General features: G+C 44.2%; 1 protein-coding gene across 4 annotated transcripts in view; it reads right to left on the bottom strand.

Annotated features, from left to right (window-relative positions):
* Positions 1-19167, bottom strand: part of LOC100136604 (insulin receptor) — a 125103-nt gene that overhangs the window by 13404 nt on the left and 92532 nt on the right. For all 4 annotated transcript variants that reach the window (XR_005040201.1, XR_005040200.1, XM_036966058.1 and 1 more), the window contains exons 9-18: positions 18742-18857; positions 17905-18036; positions 14143-14310; positions 8010-8208; positions 3630-3922; positions 3055-3194; positions 2270-2429; positions 1967-2069; positions 1254-1321; positions 766-995 (exon numbers count right to left, since the gene is read on the bottom strand). Coding sequence is in view for 2 of the 4 variants with exons in the window: in XM_036966058.1 (XP_036821953.1) it covers positions 766-995; positions 1254-1321; positions 1967-2069; positions 2270-2429; positions 3055-3194; positions 3630-3922; positions 8010-8208; positions 14143-14310; positions 17905-18036; positions 18742-18857 (1609 nt within the window). In the remaining 2 variants the exon portion in view is untranslated. The remainder of the gene's footprint in view (positions 1-765; positions 996-1253; positions 1322-1966; positions 2070-2269; positions 2430-3054; positions 3195-3629; positions 3923-8009; positions 8209-14142; positions 14311-17904; positions 18037-18741; positions 18858-19167) is intronic.

The following is a 19167-nucleotide window of genomic DNA, read 5'->3' as shown; positions in this document are numbered from 1 at the left end:
GTGGTGGTCTCACCTTCCTCACCAATAGTTTGTGTCGGGAGGCTAGCGTCAGTCTGTTATGTCCGGAGTATTTATCCTGTCTTATCCAGTGTCATGTGTGAATTTAAGTATGCTCCCTCTAATTCTCTCTCTCCCTCTCCTCCCAGAGGACCTGAACCCTGGGACCATGCCTCAGGAACTACCTGGCCTGATGACTCCTTGCTGTCCCCAGTCCACCTGGTCGTGCTGCTGCTCCAGTTACAACTGTTCTGCTTGTGGCTATGAACCCTGACCTGTTCACTGGACGTGCTACCTTGTCCCGGACCCGACTCTCTCTCTCTACCGCACCTGCTGTCTCTAACTGTGAATGCTCGGCTATGAAAAGCCAACTGACATTTACTCCTGAGAGTACACCTGCCGCACCCTCTACAACTACTGTGATTATTATTATTTGACCCTGCTGGTCATCTATGAACATTTGAACATCTTGGCCATGTACTGTTATAATCTCCAACAGCCAGAAGAGGACTGGCCACCCCTCATAGCCTGGTTCCTCTCTAGGTTTCTGCCTTTCTAGGGAGTTTTTCCTAGCCACCATGCTTCTACACCTGCATTGCTTAATGTTTGGGATTTTAGGCTAAGTTTCTGTATAGTACTTTGTGACATTGGCTGGTGTAAAAAGGGCTTTATAAATACATTTTATTGATTGATCCTTATTACAAGCTGCTAAATGACAAAAATGTAAACGTAAGGTGGCATCCCCTTTAACCTCTGTAGGTCTCTTACCACATGGTGGCAGGTGAAGCCCTTCATGACGGAGGCCTCGTTGAGGAACTCTATTCTCTCTCTCAGACTGGCCGACTCGTTGACCGTCTTCACCGCCACGCTTGTCTCCGGCTCGCCCTTCACAATGTCCTTGGCGATGCCCTCGTAGACCATGCCGAACGAGCCCTGACCCAGTTCACGCAGGATGTTGATCTTATCTCTGCCCACCTCCCAGTCGTCTGGCTCGTACACTGCAGATCACAACACACACACACACAGCCAATGGCTGGACACTACTAGACAGTAACAATCAAGTCTTGTACATTCTACATCTCTGATTCGCATAGACATCCACCATAGTGCTAATGTTGTGACAGCTAGTATGTGTCAGTTGTCTATTTACATGGTACACTAGTTATAACATCAAAATCCAGTCAGCTATGCTTTTAAACAGGTGTATTCACAAAGGTCAGCTGAGAACAAAGAATATTATCATAATGTGTCCTTACTGTCAGCAGCACTAAGGTACTCTGGGTTGGACGATGTGTAGAGGGGTCCAGAGGGGCCCTGGGTTTGCCTTGAGGGAACACAAGGAGGTAGGGGTTAATAATATATCATGATTATACACTTGAGTGCTCAAAACATGACAGACTGACCAGATGAAAGCTATATGATCCATTATTGATGTCACTTGTTAAATCCACGTCCATCAGTGTAGATGAAGGGGAGGAGACAGGTTAAGGATTTTTAAACCTCGAGACAATTGAGACATGGATTGTGTAGCATTCAGAGGATGAATGGACAAGAAAAAAAGATTGAAGTGTCTTTGAACGGGGTATGGTAGTAGGTGTCAGGGTGCACCGGTTTGAGTGTTTCAAGAACTGCAACGCTGCTGGGTTTTTCACGCTCAACCGTTTCCAGTGTGTATCAAGGCTTGTAAGTAAGCATTTCACGGTAAAGTCTACACTTGTTGTATTCCGCGCATGTGGCAAATAAAGTTTGATGGAATGGAAATTTAGACCACTATTAGTTGAGTCATGTGTTAGTGCTGTGCTGTAACAAAAGCCTATAAATACTACTGGTGTAATCCTACTAGTCAGGAGAGAAGCTTTGTAACACTACGTACCTTTTCTTGAACAACAGACTACACACCAGGCCGATTCTTTCATAGACAGTCGGGTTGGCTGTAGTAAGATAGACGTGTAGTAAGCATAATACTCACTTCTTCTTGAACATGAGGAATCCTCCCGCTGTCATCAGTATCAGCAAAACGATAAAAATGACTGAACCAATGATAATCTTCAACATATTGGATGGATCCACCCCTAAAAACACATCGCCATGGAGAAAGTCAGTTATGGTCACATACAATTATCTTCTTAATTTGACTGTGCCTCGCTGTGCTCTAATGTTTAGGAGATTTAGGCCAGGTTTCTGGTCCTGCTAATGTAAAAGCTGCATATACAACTTATCTTTGATTGATTCACTGATTGGTCAAGTGGTCTGTGGTGTGTGTGTCTCTTACGCAGGTCTTCTACGTAGAAGTGTGTGGGGTCAGTCCAGGAGCCGTTTCCTGCCAGCGAGGTGGCTCGGATCCTCACGGTATAATTCCCAGGATGCACCACTCTCAGCTTGCAGCCCCCCGACTGCTGGTACATCTTCCTGGACACACAGTGGTGCAGCTCCTAGAACAAACACACACTTTATTTTCATTTATCTGCGTTGTAAGAGGAGAGGAATTGGAGGGGACAGGAGAAGGGCTGAATAAGCCACTTAAGATATATATTTTTTGTTGATTGATTGAGAATAGGAATTGATAAAACAGGCCATGCGTAATAATAGACTTAAGATTGGGTGCAAATAGAATAGAATGTCTGTGTGAATCAGATGTGTTTTGAAATCATTGCATATGAGCCAATAATAAAACTAATGACCTGATTTGAGAAAAACATGTTTGTGCAATAACTATTACTTGAGAACCACCGGAGTGATTATGTTGTTTTCAACATCAGCGATGACTATGGCCTTTGCAGCGTTTCCATGGTAACTAAAACACAGCGCTGATGCAACATTGGGCTATTATTACTTTTCCATTAACGGTCCTATTCACTAAATGAGAGCACAGAGAGACTGTATTATATTAAGTGAGACTATAGGGCACATCCAGTGTTCAGTATTTGTCTGTTTGTGTGTGCGTGCATGCATGCGCTTGTGTGTGTTTATGCTTGTGTACCTATGTGTGTTTGCATACGTGTGTGTGTGTGTGCGTGTCTGCTTATGTGCCTGTGTGTCATGTATGAGAGCTCTCACCTCTGTGTCTCCCAGTCTCTTATAGTTGACTTCATACAGGATGATCATGCCGTTGGGGGCATTAGGCTCAAGCCACTTAATATGAACTGTGTACTCAGTCACGTCATAGCTGATGGGCCCCACTATGTCATCTGCTTTGTCTGTAGACAGGATACACAAGGTTTTAAAATGGCCTCATTACTATCCTACTACTACAAACATCCTTGGTCTAGAAATACTGTGCAAAGGTAGACAAGAAATCATCATGTTAAACTGGTTTATTACTTCTTACAGTGGTTTCTTAAAGGGATACTTTGGGATTTTGGTAATGAGGGCCTTTTTCTACTTCCCCAGAGTCGAATTCACTTTTTATGTAAGCAGATACCACGGACTTCCAGTCATTGCGTTAACGCTAGTTAGCATTGGCTTGCGAAACTATGTCCAACTTTCTTCATACTGGACACAGAGACATCAAAATGGAATCCATGAGTTCATCTAACTCTGGGAAAGTAGATAAAAGGCCTCATTACCAAAGTATCGCTTTAAGTAGTGGGTGTGCGTGTATGTGTAGTGTGCTAGTATGTAGATAGCCTCACCCTCAGGCATGGTGCGAGCTGAGACGAAGGCTGCCATACTGCAGCGTGAGGGGTCTGTGGGGTGGTTGCAGGCCAGCACATCGATCTGGTACGAGGTAAAGTGTCGGAGGCCGGAGATGACCGTAGACTCCTTGGAAAACACTGTCAGCTGGATTTTAGTGCTCTCCACACCATTTGCATCGTCACTGTCTGGTCCGCGGGTGGCGAAACCTTCGGACAGGGTGGTGGGAGTCGCCGCGAATGACGGCAGCGTCTGATTGGCTACGCCCATGGCGGAGCGGCGCTGTCTTGGTCTTGGAGGGAATGAGGGATAATCAATTAATTAATCAAATCAATCATTTATTTTATTATAACTATTTGCTATATACACTGCTCAAAAAAATAAAGGGAACACTCAAACAACAATGTAACTCCAAGTCAATCACACTTCTCTGAAATCAAACTGTCCACTTAGGAAGCAACATTGATTGAAAATACATTTCACATGCTGTTGTGTAAATGGAATAGACAACAGGTGGAAATTATAGGCAATTAGCAAGACACCCCCAATAAAGGAGTGGTTCTGCAGGTGGTAACCACAGACCACTTCTCAGTTCCTATGCTTCCTGGCTGATGTTTTGGTCACTTTTGAATGCTGGCGGTGCTTTCACTCTAGTGGTAGCATGAGACGGAGTCTACAACCCACACAAGTGGCTCAGGTAGTGCAGCTCATCCAGGATGGCACATCAATGCAAGCTGTGGCAAGAAGGTTTGCTGTGTCTGTCAGCGTAGTGTCCAGAGCATGGAGGCGCTACCAGGAGACAGGCCAGTACATCAGGAGACGTGGAGGAGGCCATACAACCCAGCAGCAGGACCGCTACCTCCGCCTTTGAGCAAGGAGGAGCAGGAGGAGCACTGCCAGAGCCCTGCAAAATGACCTCCAGCAGGCCACAAATGTGCATGTGTCTGCTCAAACGGTCAGAAACAGACTCCATGAGGGTGAGGGCCCGACGTCCACAGGTGGGGGTTGTGCTTACTGCCCAACACTGTGCAGGACGTTTGGCATTTGCCAGAGAACACCAAGATTGGCGCCCTGTGCTCTTCACAGATGAAAGCAGGTTCACACTGAGCACATGTGACAGACGTGACAGTCTGGAGACGCCGTGGAGAACGTTCTGCTGCCTGCAACATCCTCCAGCATGACCGGTTTGGCGGTGGGTCAGTCATGGTGTGGGGTGGCATTTCTTTGGGGGGCCGCACAGCCCTCCATGTGCTCGCCAGAGGTAGCCTGACTGCCATTAGGTACCGAGATGAGATCCTCAGACCCCTTGTGAGACCATATGCTGGTGCGGTTGGCCCTGGTTTCCTCCTAATGCAAGACAATGCTAGACCTCATGTGGCTGGAGTGTGTCAGCAGTTCCTGCAAGAGGAAGGCATTGATGCTATGGACTGGCCCGCCCGTTCCCCAGACCTGAATCCAATTGAGCACATCTGGGACATCATGTCTCGCTCCATCCACCAACGCCACGTTGCACCACAGACTGTCCAGGAGATGGAGGATGCTTTAGTCCAGGTCTGGGAGGAGATCCCTCAGGAGACCATCCGCCACCTCATCAGGAGCATGCCCAGGCGTTGTAGGGAGGTCATACAGGCACGTGGAGGCCACACACACTACTGAGCCTCATTTTGACTTGTTTTAAGGACATTACATCAAAGTTGGATCAGCCTGTAGTGTTGTTTTCCACTTTTTTTTCCACTTTTTTCCATTTTGAGTGTCACTCCAAATCCAGACCTACATGGGTTGATAAATTTGATTTCCATTGATCATTTTTGTGTGATTTTGTTGTCAGCACATTCAACTATGTAAAGAAAAAAGTATTTAATAAGAATATTTCATTCATTCAGATCTAGGATGTGTTATTTTAGTGTTCCCTTTATTTTTTTGAGCAGTGTATATATATCACACCATTATGTTGAGTTTATTGCTACTGGGTAGGTTGCTGAGTCGTATTCAGAAGGCACTAAACGAAATGAGGATCCATTTAGCCTTGAAGAAAAAATAACTGTTGCGTCCCAACAGTCTCTCCTTCCTCCTGAAGTGTGCACTCGTTCACTACTCCCCATACATTTCAAAGCATGCCCGCCAGTGTAGACATGGGCTAGAAAAAGTTTCCATGTCAGTCATTTCTTTTCAAATCCATGAACACCGGGAGAAAGGAGAGATTATTGGGACGCAACCCAGCCCTGTGTTATTCGAGTTGGATGATGTGTGTTGCTGGGGAAACAGTATGCAGGTAAAGATCGCTCAGCTTGTCTGACAACAGGAAGGGAAGGGATGGCGGTACAAATGATGAATGACGACAGCTTACCTAAAACACATTGTGAATGTGTGTGTGTTAGAGGTCGACCGATTATGAATTTTCAACGCCGATCCCGATTATTGGAGGACCAAAAATGGCCAATATCGATTAATCGGATGATTTTTATATATATATTTGTAATAATGACAATTACAACAATACTGAATGAACAATGAACACTTTTATTTTAACTTAATATAATAAATAAATAAAATCTATTTTGTCTCAAATAAATAATGAAACATGCTCAATTTGGTTTAAACAATGCAAAAACAAAGTGTTGGAGAAGAAAGTAAAAGTGTAGTATGTGCCATGTAAAAAAGCTAACGTTTAAATTCCTTGCTCAGAACATATGAAAGCTGGTGGTTCAATATTCCCAGTTAAGAAGTTTTAGGTTGTAGTTATTATATTATAGTTATTTTAGGAATTATGACGTGTCGACTATTTCTCTCTATACCCTTTGTGTTTCATATACCTTTGACTATTGGATGTTCTAATAGGCACTTTAGTATTGCCAGCCTAATCTCGGAAGTTGATAGGCTTGAAGTCATAAACAGCGCTGTGCTTCAATCATCGCTAACGCAGTAAGGTTTGAATGAATGCTTACGAGCATGCAGCTGTCTATCACCGGTCAGTCTGACTGCTCTATCAAATATCAAATCATAGACTTAATTATAATATAATAAACACAGTAATATGAGCCTTAGGTCATTAATATGGTCAAATCCGGAAACTATCATTTCGAAAACAAAAAGTTTATTCTTTCAGTGAAATACGGAACCGTTACGTATTTGATCGAGCGGGTGGCAACCCTAAGTCTAAATATTGCTGTTACATTGCACAACCTTCAATGTTATGTCATAATTCTGTAAAATTCTGGCAAATTAGTTCGCAATGAGCCAGGCGGCCCAAACTGTTGCATATACCCTGACTCTGCGTGCACTGAATGCAAGAGAAGTGACACAATTTCACCTGGTTAATATTGCCTGCTAACATGAATTTCTTTTAACTAAATATGCAGGTTTAAAAATATATACTAATGTGTATTGATTTTAAGAAAGGCATTGATGTTTATGGTTAATGCACTTGTGTTATATCATCACCCGTTGGCGAAGTTGAAGTAGGCTGTGATTCGATGATAAATTAACAGGCACCACATTGGTTATAATCAACGCAGAACAAGCTAGTTAACCTAGTAATATCATCAACCATGAGTAGTTAACTGGTGATTATGTGAAGTTATCTTATAAAAAACATTCTAAGTTTAATGCTAGCTAGCAACTTACATTGGCTCCTTGCTGCACTCGCGTAACAGGTGGTCAAGCCTGCCACACAGTTTACTCGTGGATTGCAATGTAATTGGCCATAATCGGCGTCCAAAAAGGCAGATTACCGATTGTAATGAAAACTTGAAATCAACCTTAATTTATTGGCCATGCCGATCGGTTGACCTCTAGTGTGTGTACATGATGTGTTATGTTATGTTATGTATGCTGGTTCTTTTGTACCCTGATTACACAATTAACAAATTATAATTTATACAATAAAGACTGACTGATTGATTTATCAATCAATCAATATCAATCAAATGGATTATATAAAGTCCTTTTTACATCAGCAGTTGTCACAAAGGGCTTATACAGAAGCCCAGCCTAAAACCCCTAAGAGCAAGCAATGCAGATGTAGAAGCACAGTGGCTGGGAAAAACTCCCTAGAAATGCAGGAACCTAGGAAGAAACCTAGAGAGGAACCAGGCACCGAGGGTGGCCAGTCCTCTTCTGGCTGTGCCGGGTGGAGATTATAAGAGTATATGGCTATTAAAGCCAGATCGTTCTTCAAGATGTTCAAACGTTCATAGATGACCAGCAGGGTCAAATAATAATCACAGTGGTTACAGAGGGTGCAACAGGTCAGCACCTCAGGAGTAAATGTCAGTTGGCTTTTCATAGCTGAGCATTCAGGTCAAGACAGCAGGTGCAGTAGAGAGAGAAATAGAGACATTTGTCCTTGATTGATTGACTGAGGTAGATGTCATACGTACTTGGGCTCGAAGACCTCGTTGTGAATGTAGTTCTCGAAGGTCTTGCGGTACTCTGAGTCCTCTGCCTCCTTCTTCAGCTGTTTGTCTGTTTTGGGACAGGCACAGCAGCGGCCACCCTGCCCCTCATCCTCAGTCTGGTTCCACTTGGCCTCCTCATCACTGTCCACTTGGGTGGGCACCCGTGACGGCAGCTTCATACCTGAAGGGAGGGAGGGAGAGACAGAGTCAGAGGCAAAGACGGACAGTGACACAGAGAGGCAGAGAGAGAAATATACATACAAAGATGGAGACAGGAGGAGACATACAGAGAGAGGCAGACAAAGATGGAGACAGAGACAAGCGCACAGAGACAGGCACACAGAAACAGGCACACAGAGCCGGGGGAGCCTGTCATTAATTGTCAGCAATATCTTTGCTGGTTGATATACACCTACTCTGACATTATTCCCCTACAGACTAGTGTTGTCTAGACTCCTGACTGTTTGGGCGAGTGAGTGGGAGTAGAGGAGGAGAAGACGTTAAAGTAGAGCATGTGTGTGTGCCACAGAGTGAGTGGCTGCCACTTGTTAGAAGGCCAAATCAGGTAAAGAACTATTCCATCCACCTCAATCACAGAACTTCACAGTCTCGCACACCCTGACCTTTCAACAGGGTTTTCCAAGTACATGGAGTAACACATAGAAAACATAGCCAGCCAGGGTGTTCCAGACTGGGGTGAATTTCTTTTGTAGAACGAGCTCTGTTTTGGTGGCCTCTGGTACATTCTAATGCCTTGATTCTATTCGAAATACACAACTAAATCATTGAATACTTTAACAACTTTTACCTCCCAGATTGGTAAAATTAGGTGTATTATTGAGAAAAAAAGAAGAGACTTCACAATTAAAATGACTGAAAATGTATGAATTCAGCGTGTTAGTTGTTTTGGATATTGTAGGCCAGTGGTATTCAAAGTCGGGGTCGCGGGGAAATTGCAGCCTTTTTAGGTGGGGGGGACAAAAAATTAAGAGTTCAGATTATTTCATGGGACAATATACAAATGTTATTGAGAGAGATCATTTGAAAAATGTAACTTTATTGGGTAAATGTATTGGACATGAATGATTTGGAAAGGCACACACCTGTCTATACAAGGTCCCACAGATGACAGTAATGTCAGAGCGAAAACCAAGCCAGGAGGTCAAAGGAACTGTCCGTAGAGCTCCGAGACAGGATTGTGTCATGGCACAAATCTGGGGAAGGATACCAAAAAATGAAGGTCCCCAAAAACAGAGTGGCGTCCATCATTCTTAAAGGTAAGAAGTTTGGAACCACAAAAAAATAAATTCCTAGAGCTGGCCACCTGGCCGAACTGAACAATCGGGGGAGAAGGGCCTTGGTCAAGGAGGTGACTAAGACTGGGGTGACCAGTCAGGATCGAGGGAAAGATGAACAGAGCAAAGTGCTGAGAGATCCTTGATGAAAATCTGCTCCAGAGCAGAGAAGGTTCACCTTCCAACAGGACAATGACCCTAAGCACACAGCCAAGACAACACGGGAGTGGGTTCGGGACAAGTTTCTGAATGTCCTTGAGTGGCCCAGCCAGAGCCCAGACTTGAACCCTATCGAATATCTCTGGAGAGACCTGACGATAGTTGTGCAGCAACGCTCCCCATCCAACCTAACAGAACTTGAGAAGATCTGTAGGGAGGAATGGGAGAAACTCCCCAAATACAGGTGTGCCAAGCTTGTAGCATCATATCCAAAAAGACTTGAATCTGTAATCACTGCCAAAGGTGCTTCAACAAAGTACTGAGTAAAGGGTCTGAATACTTGCGTAAATGTGATATTTCTAAAAAACTGTTTTTGCTTTGTTATTATAGGGTATTGTGAGTAGATTGAGGGGGAAAAAACAACTGAATCCATTCTAGAATAAGGCTGTAACGTAACAAAATGTGGAAAAAGTCAATGCGTCTGAATACTTTACGAATGCACTGTAGTCCGAAACATTTGTCTTTCAATTTAGTTTGTGTCAAAAACCTAGGAAGAAAGGATGTTCTGTCATGTAAACATAGATTCCCTGTTAAGAAACTATTTGGGGGCCTCCCGGGTGGCGCAGCGGTTAAGCTGTGCCACCAGAGACTCTGGGTTCACGCCCAGGCTCTGTTGTAACCGGCCGCGACCGGGAGGTCCGTGGGGCGACGCACAATTGGCCTAGCGTTGTCCGGGTTAGGGAGGGTTTGGCCGGTAGGGAAATCCTTGTCTCCTGTGGCGGGCCGGGCGCAGTGCGTACTAACCAAGGTTGCCTGGTGCACAGTGTTTCCCCCAGACACATTGGTGCGGCTGAATTCCGGGTTGGATGCGCGCTGTGTTAAGAAGCAGTGCGGCTTGGTTGGGTTGTGTATCGGAGGACGCATGACTTTCAACCTTCGTCTCTCCCGAGCCCATACGGGAGTTGTAGCGATGAGACAAGATAGTAGCTACTAAACAATTGGATACCACAAAATTGGGGAGAAAAATGGGTAAAAAAAAAAACAAACACAAAAAAAGTATTAAAAAAAGAAACAATTTGGGGAGGAACCCAAGACCCGCCACCAGATTGTGCACCCCCACTTTTATACAAAGTCCGGTGCCCATTTTTACATTTTATTTTAATTTCACCTATATTTAACCAGGTCGGCCAGCTGAGAACAAGTTCTCATTTACAACTGCGAGCTGGCCAAGATAAAGCAAAGCAGTGCTACACAAACAACAACACAGAGTTACACATGGAATAAACAAACATACAGTCAATAACACAATATAAAAAATCTATATATGGTGTGTACAAATGAGGAAAGATTAGGGAGGTAAGGCAATAAATAGGCCGTAGTGGTGAAGTAATTACAATTTAGCAATTAAACACTGGGGTGATAGATGTGCAGAAAATGAATGTGCAGTATAGATACTGGGGTGCAAAGGAGCAAAAAAATAAATAACAATATGGGGATGACGTAGTTGGATGGGCTATTTACAGGTGCAATGATCTGTGAGCTGCTCTGACGGCTGATGTTAGTGAGGGAGATATGAGTCTCCAGCTCAGTGATTTTTGCAATTTGTTCCAGTCATTGGCAGTAGAGAACTGGAAGGAAAGGCGGCCAAAGGAGGAATAGGCTTTGGGGGTGACCAGGCTTTGGGGGTGACCTGAAATATACCTGCTGGAGCGCGTGCTAAGGGTGGGTGCTGCTATGGTGACCAGTAAGGCGGGTCTTTACCTAGCAAAGACTTATAGATGACCTGGAGCCAGTGGGTTTGGCGGCGAAAATGAAGCGAGGGTCAGCCAACGAGAGCATACAGGTCGCAGTGGTGGGTAGTATATGGGGCTTTGGTGACAAAACGGATGGCACTGTGATAGACTGCATCTAATTTGCTGAGTTGAGTGTTGGAGGCGATTTTGTAAATGACATCGCTGAAGTCAAGGATCGATAGGATGGTCAGTTTAACGAGGGTATGTTTGGCAGCATGAGTGAAGGATGCTTTGTTGCGAAATAGGAAGCTGATTCTAGATTTAATTTTTGATTGGAGATGCTTAATGTGAGTCTGGAAGGAGAGTTTACAGTCTAACCAGACACCTATGTATTTGTAATTGTCCACATATTCTAAGTCAGAACCGTCCAGAGTAGTGATGCTGGACGGGCGGGCAGGTGGGGGCAGCGATCAGTTGAACTTAGTGCACTTAGTTTAACTTGCATTTAAGAGCAGTTGGAATAGAATAGACCTACAGGCCTCCCGGGTGGCACAGTGGTCTAAGGCACTGCATCACAGTGCTAGCTATGCCAACAGAGATTCTGTGTTCGAGCTCAGCCGGCCGCGACAGGGAGGCCCACGGGGCGGCGCATAATTGGCCTAGGCGTCGTCCGGGTTAGGGAGGGTTTGGCCGGCAGGGATGTCCTTGTCTCATCGCGCACTAGCGACTCCCGTGACGGGCCGGGCGCAGTGCACGCTGACCAGGTCGCCAGGTGTACGGTGTTTCCTCCGACACATTGGTGCGGCTGGCTTCCGGGTTGGATGGGCGCTGTGTCAAGAAGCAGTGCGGCTTGGTTGGGTTGTGTTTTGGAGGACGCCTCTCCCGAGTCTGTATGGGAGTTGCAGCGATGAGACAAGACTGTAACTACTACAATTGGATACCACACAATTGTGGAGGGAAAAAAAGGGGGGGTAATTAAAAAATATATATAAAATCAAAAAACAGAACTACAGGTATGACTGAAGAATGAAGCAGGTGTTAAACATGAGCTTTAATACACAGAAAGCAGCAGTTGACTACTTCATTGTCAACGCTTTAATCAAACCAGTAGGCCATTTCACTATCTTTAATAATACCATATATGTATCATGACATTAGCTTTTATAAACTTCAATCCGTTTTCCTTTATCATATTTTGGACCAGAATGAGGCGCTCTCCACTACCAATTGTTCCTGCAGTGAGTGTTCAACATAATCATTGAATGTTTTCATAATTTATCTGCAGATAATCGCCAAAAAGCAGTAGTAGCCTATCATTACGCAAATTAGGGAGCCAAATGAACGTCCCTCAAACCGATGCGTTCTGGTTCCGTGCCCCTAACAAATCCGATCAAACAGAACAACTCATCACTAGGCTACACTGACAAGTCACTTTAGCAGTCACTAACAAGTCTTCACGGGTTTATAATCCGAGGAAAATACAAACAAGCTCTTTGGTTTACTTGTTCCGATGCTATACCATGGACATTATAACAATAATTAAGTGGATTTCAACTCATCGTTACCACTTACATTACATGGGAAATGTAAATTCACTCACAGGAGACAATGAAGAAACATCATGGTCTCCCTCCCCCATGAAAATACATTTGACTGCAGCCAACCACGGTGTACAAAAATAACACAGGTATCACTTTGTGACTGACAGGTACCTGTCCTACCAATAGATCACTAGATTATGCATATCGTTCGGGAGAAGCCTATACAGACTCTTCTGACTTGCGATTTGAAAGTTTTAAATGAAAAGAAACCTAGTTAATTTATGATGTGGAAAAAGTAGCCGGCTTACAACTAATCTGTTATCGGCTATTTAGACGTTTATGGAAAACACTGCCTTTCTGGCAGTAGTCCAATAGAGTAGAATATTCCACCCAAAGAAGACACTCACCTTTCTGGCAGTAGTCCAATAGAGTAGAATATTCCACCGAAGAAGACACTCACACTCACCTTTCTGGCAGTTGTCAAACTAATGATAGTTGTCAAACTAATGATAGTTGTCAAACTAATGATGATAACTATACTGAACAAAAATATAAACGCAACATGTATAGTGTTGGTCCCATGTTTCATGAGCTGAAATAAAAGATCCCAGAAATGTTCAGTACGCACACATTTTTTGGGGGTGCACACATTTGTTTACATCCCTGTTGGTGAGCAGTTCTCCTTTGCCAAGATAATCCATCCACCTGATAGGTGTGGCATATTAAACAGCATGACCATTACACAGGTGCACAATAAACGGCAACAAAAATGTGCAGTTTTGTCACAGAACACAATGCCAGAGATGTCATAAGTTTTGAGGGAGCGCGCAATTGGCATGCTGACCGCAGGAATGTCCGCCAGAGCTGTTGCCAGAGAATAAAATGTTCATTTCTCTACCATAAGCCACCTCCAACGTCGTTTTAGAGAATTTGGTACGTCCAACCGGTCTCACAACCGGAGACCATGTGTATGGCGTCGTGTGGGCGAGCAGTTTACTGATGTCAACGTTGTGAACAGAGTGCCCCATGGTGGCGGTGGGGTTAGGGTTATGGTTTGGGCAGGCATAAGCTACGGACAACGAACACAATGGCATTTTATCGATACCGTGACGAGATCCTGAGGCCCATTGGCCCATTTTTAAGGTATCTGTGACCAACAGATGCATATCTATATTACCAGTCATGTGAAATCCCTAGATTAGGGCCTAATGAATTTATTTCAATTGACTGATTTTCACATATGAACTGTAACTCAGTAAAATCAATGAAATTGTTGCATGTTGCATTTATATTTTTGTTCAGTATACATGATGCCTATGAACCACCTTTCTGACTGAAGTTGCATTTGTAGAATATAATAGAATTGAACAGTCTCTCTAAAACACACCTTTCTGACAGTAGTCAAACTTGTAGAGCTCGCTGGCCTCAGGCTGCTGCTGACAGTACACCAGGTAGTGAGTGATGTTGCCGTTGGGGTCCGTTGGGGGCTTCCACTTCAGGATGATCTGAGAGGACGAGTTAGATGATGAGATGGGGTCCAGGGGCACGGACGGTTCTGGGGGAGAACACAGATACATACCATACGGGTTACTAATGTCTATGACAGAGAAACTCAAATCTGGACCTGATGTCCAGTTCCACTGCTGGTTTTCATACACCTGCCTTCGAATCTGAGACTGATTCAAACTTGGGACATCAGGTGAGTGCAATTAACTACCAGGTAAAAAAAGGTCCAGAATCAGATTTGAATATCCCTGGTCTATGATATAAACCAACTAAATTCTGTTAGTGCAGGGGTATTCAAATCGTGGCCTTGAGATCTGTACACTGCTGCTATGTACTCATTCTTCCTTGCTAACCATTGAAGAATTTTAGACTGAGTGTACTCGGGCCAAATAACCAATCAACTAACTACTGGGGAGGATTGAGCACCAGCAGTCCTGCGTAAGTCAATGCCCAGACATGAACTCCCCTTTATTTAGTCAAATAACAATATGATAACCAACAAAAAAGGTTCACAGTGTTCGATACACTATAGTTATTTAGAAATAAGCGTATGTATCAGCAGCGGAAGGGGGAGGGGTAAAAACCCCAGGGTGAGTGACTGACAGGACAGAGAGTACCAGGCATCACTGTCTGTACCGGTGTGTGATGACATTCGGTCTGTGACTGATGATGACGGTGACACCTACAGGGTACAGGTCAGACCACATTATCAGACTCTGTTAGAGAACAATGAACAGTAAGTCTAATGACAGATTCTCCTCTCGAGGTGTGTGTGTGAGCGTTTGTGGGGGTGACGGAGTCAAGACACAGGACAGGTGCCTGACAGGCGAGGTGGGTGAAACTAGAAAAACCAGAACACCCTGGAGAATGCACGCCACCCTCCAGCCAGCTTGTCGATAGTGCTGTGCCAGCTGCTATGACTTTAGAGAACAAAGATCATGTTTAATGAAAGCTTCTCCTAGAGGTACAGCACCTTGCGAAAGTATTCGGCCCCCTTGAACTTTGCGACCTTTTGCCACATTTCAGGCTTCAAACATAAAGATATAAAACTGTATTTTTTTGTGAAGAATCAACAACAAGTGGGACACAATCATGAAGTGGAACGACATTTATTGGATATTTCAAACTTTTTTAACAAATCAAAAACTGAAAAATTGGGCGTGCAAAATTATTCAGCCCCCTTAAGTTAATACTTTGTAGCGCCACCTTTTGCTGCGATTACAGCTGTAAGTCGCTTGGGGTATGTCTCTATCAGTTTTGCACATCGAGAGACTAATTTTTTTTCCCATTCCTCCTTGCAAAACAGCTCGAGCTCAGTGAGGTTGGATGGAGAGCATTTGTGAACAGCAGTTTTCAGTTCTTTCCACAGATTCTCGATTGGATTCAGGTCTGGACTTTGACTTGGCCATTCTAACACCTGGATATGTTTATTTTTGAACCATTCCATTGTAGATTTTGCTTTATGTTTTGGATCATTGTCTTGTTGGAAGACAAATCTCCGTCCCAGTCTCAGGTCTTTTGCAGACTCCATCAGGTTTTCTTCCAGAATGGTCCTGTATTTGGCTCCATCCATCTTCCCATCAATTTTAACCATCTTCCCTGTCCCTGCTGAAGAAAAGCAGGCCCAAACCATGATGCTGCCACCACCATGTTTGACAGTGGGGATGGTGTGTGTTCAGCTGTGTTGCTTTTACGCCAAACATAACGTTTTGCATTGTTGCCAAAAAGTTCCATTTTGGTTTCATCTGACCAGAGCACCTTCTTCCACATGTTTGGTGTGTCTCCCAGGTGGCTTGTGGCAAACTTTAAAAACACTTTTTATGGATATCTTTAAGAAATGGCTTTCTTCTTGCCACTCTTCCATAAAGGCCAGATTTGTGCAATATACGACTGATTGTTGTCCTATGGACAGAGTCTCCCACCTCAGCTGTAGATCTCTGCAGTTCATCCAGAGTGATCATGGGCCTCTTGGCTGCATCTCTGATCAGTCTTCTCCTTGTATGAGCTGAAAGTTTAGAGGGACGGCCAGGTCTTGGTAGATTTGCAGTGGTCTGATACTCCTTCCATTTCAATATTATCGCTTGCACAGTGCTCCTTGGGATGTTTAAAGCTTGGGAAATCTTTTTGTATCCAAATCCGGCTTTAAACTTCTTCACAACAGTATCTCGGACCTGCCTGGTGTGTTCCTTGTTCTTCATGATGCTCTCTGCGCTTTTAACGGACCTCTGAGACTATCACAGTGCAGGTGCATTTATACGGAGACTTGATTACACACAGGTGGATTGTATTTATCATCATTAGTCATTAAGGTCAACATTGGATTATTCAGAGATCCTCACTGAACTTCTGGAGAGAGTTTGCTGCACTGAAAGTAAAGGGGCTGAATAATTTTGCACGCCCAATTTTTCAGTTTTTGATTTGTTAAAAAAGTTTGAAATATCCAATAAATGTCGTTCCACTTCATGATTGTGTCCCACTTGTTGTTGATTCTTCACAAAAAAATACAGTTTTATATCTTCATGTTTGAAGCCTGAAATGTGGCAAAAGGTCGCAAAGTTCAAGGGGGCTTTCGCAAGGCACTGTATGTGTGGTTGATGGAGTCATGACACAAGACGGGCTGAATCCAGGTTCGGTTCAACCTCCACAAAGACAGAGAGACAGAGGTAGCCTGGATGCCAGCCAAACATAACGTGACAATAAGTGACAAGGACTTGGCAATAAAGCGGAAACAGATGTGGGACCAGGCTTGAGACGAAAACGGTGAAACTGTAATTACAGTAGAACACTGTTTGAACTGCAACTAGAACACCCTTGACATGCCTGCCCGCCTCCGATGGTTGTGTGCCAACTGTGGCCTCACACCAGGCTGCGTGGTGCGACGAGGCGGCACTGTAATGTGGTTTATCAGGAAGGAAGGAGACAACGCACAACAAGTACAAAGGAAGCCAGTCAGACAAACTTAGACACCTGTCTGTGTTCAACCCTAAACCACAGCATGTCCTCTGGAGACACACACAGTGACACACACAGTGACACACACACACAGGGAGATCTAAATGCACGCAGGGTGACACACATACACAGATAGACACACACACACAGGGTGACATCAGATTCATGACCTCAGCTTGTGTGACTTCAGACATTGGGCACGAAGCAGAGACACAATGAGACTGGGAGGTACAAGTAGCACTCCTGTCTCATCATCATTTCCTTCCTCTTCCTTGTTCTCGTGCCATTAGCTATGACACACCTCAGCTAACAGTCGAGGTGAGGCAGAGGACAACAGCCAATCTACCAGCTACTGTAGCTCTTATACCACTTATCCTAACCAGGGGTGGTCAAATCCTACCTTTGACTCTGGAGAACCTGCTAGCCAATTAATATATTGGATAGTCCACTCACCAGTTGGTCTGATTAAGGGGTTGGGGGAGGGGGGTGATGGCTTGAGATCACCAGAGAGAATGAGGAGTCTTACTCACAGAATTGAATGAAGAACTGTATGGTTGCGTCACAAATGTCACCCTATTCCTTATATGGTGTACTACTTTCGATCAGGGTCCATAATGGTCAGAAGTTGTGCACTATATAGGAAATAGGGTGCCATTTGAGAGGTAGCTAATATCTCAATAAGGGCTCTTACTGGTGGCGTTGGTCCTGATGTAGATGATCTTGCTCTTGGCCCCGAGGACCTGGTGTTCATCAGAGGCAGAGAGCTGGGTCTTGACCATGATGGCGTACTGCGTCCAGGGCTTCAAAGACAAGATCAGGGTACCTGGAAGGAACAATAGTATTGGTACATGCTGCAGCACAGACACTATTGAGCGAAACACTTTTTGTTCTTACCTTGCTACTACAGTGAATCGGGGTACCTGGAACAATATTACTGGGATGTGTTGCAGCACGGACACTATTGAGCAAAACACTGGTTGTTGCTTCCTTTCTACTACAGTGACCAGTATGTACCTGTACTGTATGCTGAAAGTTGTCAAATATGAATGGCTAAGCAGCTAAAATAATTTAACCGTCCGTCCATTCTGTATAGTTGTTAGACAGATTGACAGACAGGTGACACTCATGATGGATTAAAGATAGACTAAATGCAAGACTTCGCTCTCACACAGTCACACACAGCATCATCGCACGTGCAAGAGTTCATGCTGTTACAGCACGGTAGCCAGGGCACCAAAACATAGGAGAAGTTGAGCCTCTCACTTCAACGCTCTTAGTTGTTGTGGAAATTGACCCACTTATACTCTTTACTTTCTGCAGCTACGTCATATTGCTGAGTCTACCTTTAATCAACCGAAAACATTGTTTTGTCCATTTTTATTCATGCACATTTTGGGGCATCATGTCTTAATAAACACAATATTTCTGCATCCAAACCTCTATTTTGGATTTCCCCCAAGATTTTGACAGTGTACAGACATCTATCCTTTCCAATACAGTTGTAAGACAGAAGAGAATGAAACGTTACCTGGCTCCACCTGTGGGTTGCCCTCTGTAGCCCGAGCTGGAGGATCCAGGTCAACTATTACCCAGTTAGAACCACACGCGTCCTGGCCGTCAAACTCTGTCACGTTGCGGTAGGGCCTGGGAGAGGGGAGAGACACAGAATAGCATAGATAAGAAATAAGGAGACACACATACTGCTCCAAAAAGGTCCTTAGAAAGGAGGAATTGTACTAGGCTCCAGAGTACATTGAATATTCTGCAAAGTTCTTCAGAAAGGAAGTGGTTAAATGGTATTAAGTTCCTAGGGACGACTGTTTGTAGCCCATAGTGTACTGATACAATTAAAACTCCACTTCTCTGGAAACTGCTCATTCCCAAAAGTAACTTGAGGGCTTTGGACTCCAGCTGCCCTTCTGAAAAATGATTTCAGATGGCACAGTCATGTCCG

The sequence above is a fragment of the Oncorhynchus mykiss genome, chromosome 28 (assembly GCF_013265735.2).
Source record: "Oncorhynchus mykiss isolate Arlee chromosome 28, USDA_OmykA_1.1, whole genome shotgun sequence".
Lineage (NCBI taxonomy): Eukaryota > Metazoa > Chordata > Actinopteri > Salmoniformes > Salmonidae > Oncorhynchus > Oncorhynchus mykiss.
This window is presented reverse-complemented; position numbering and strand designations above follow the sequence as displayed.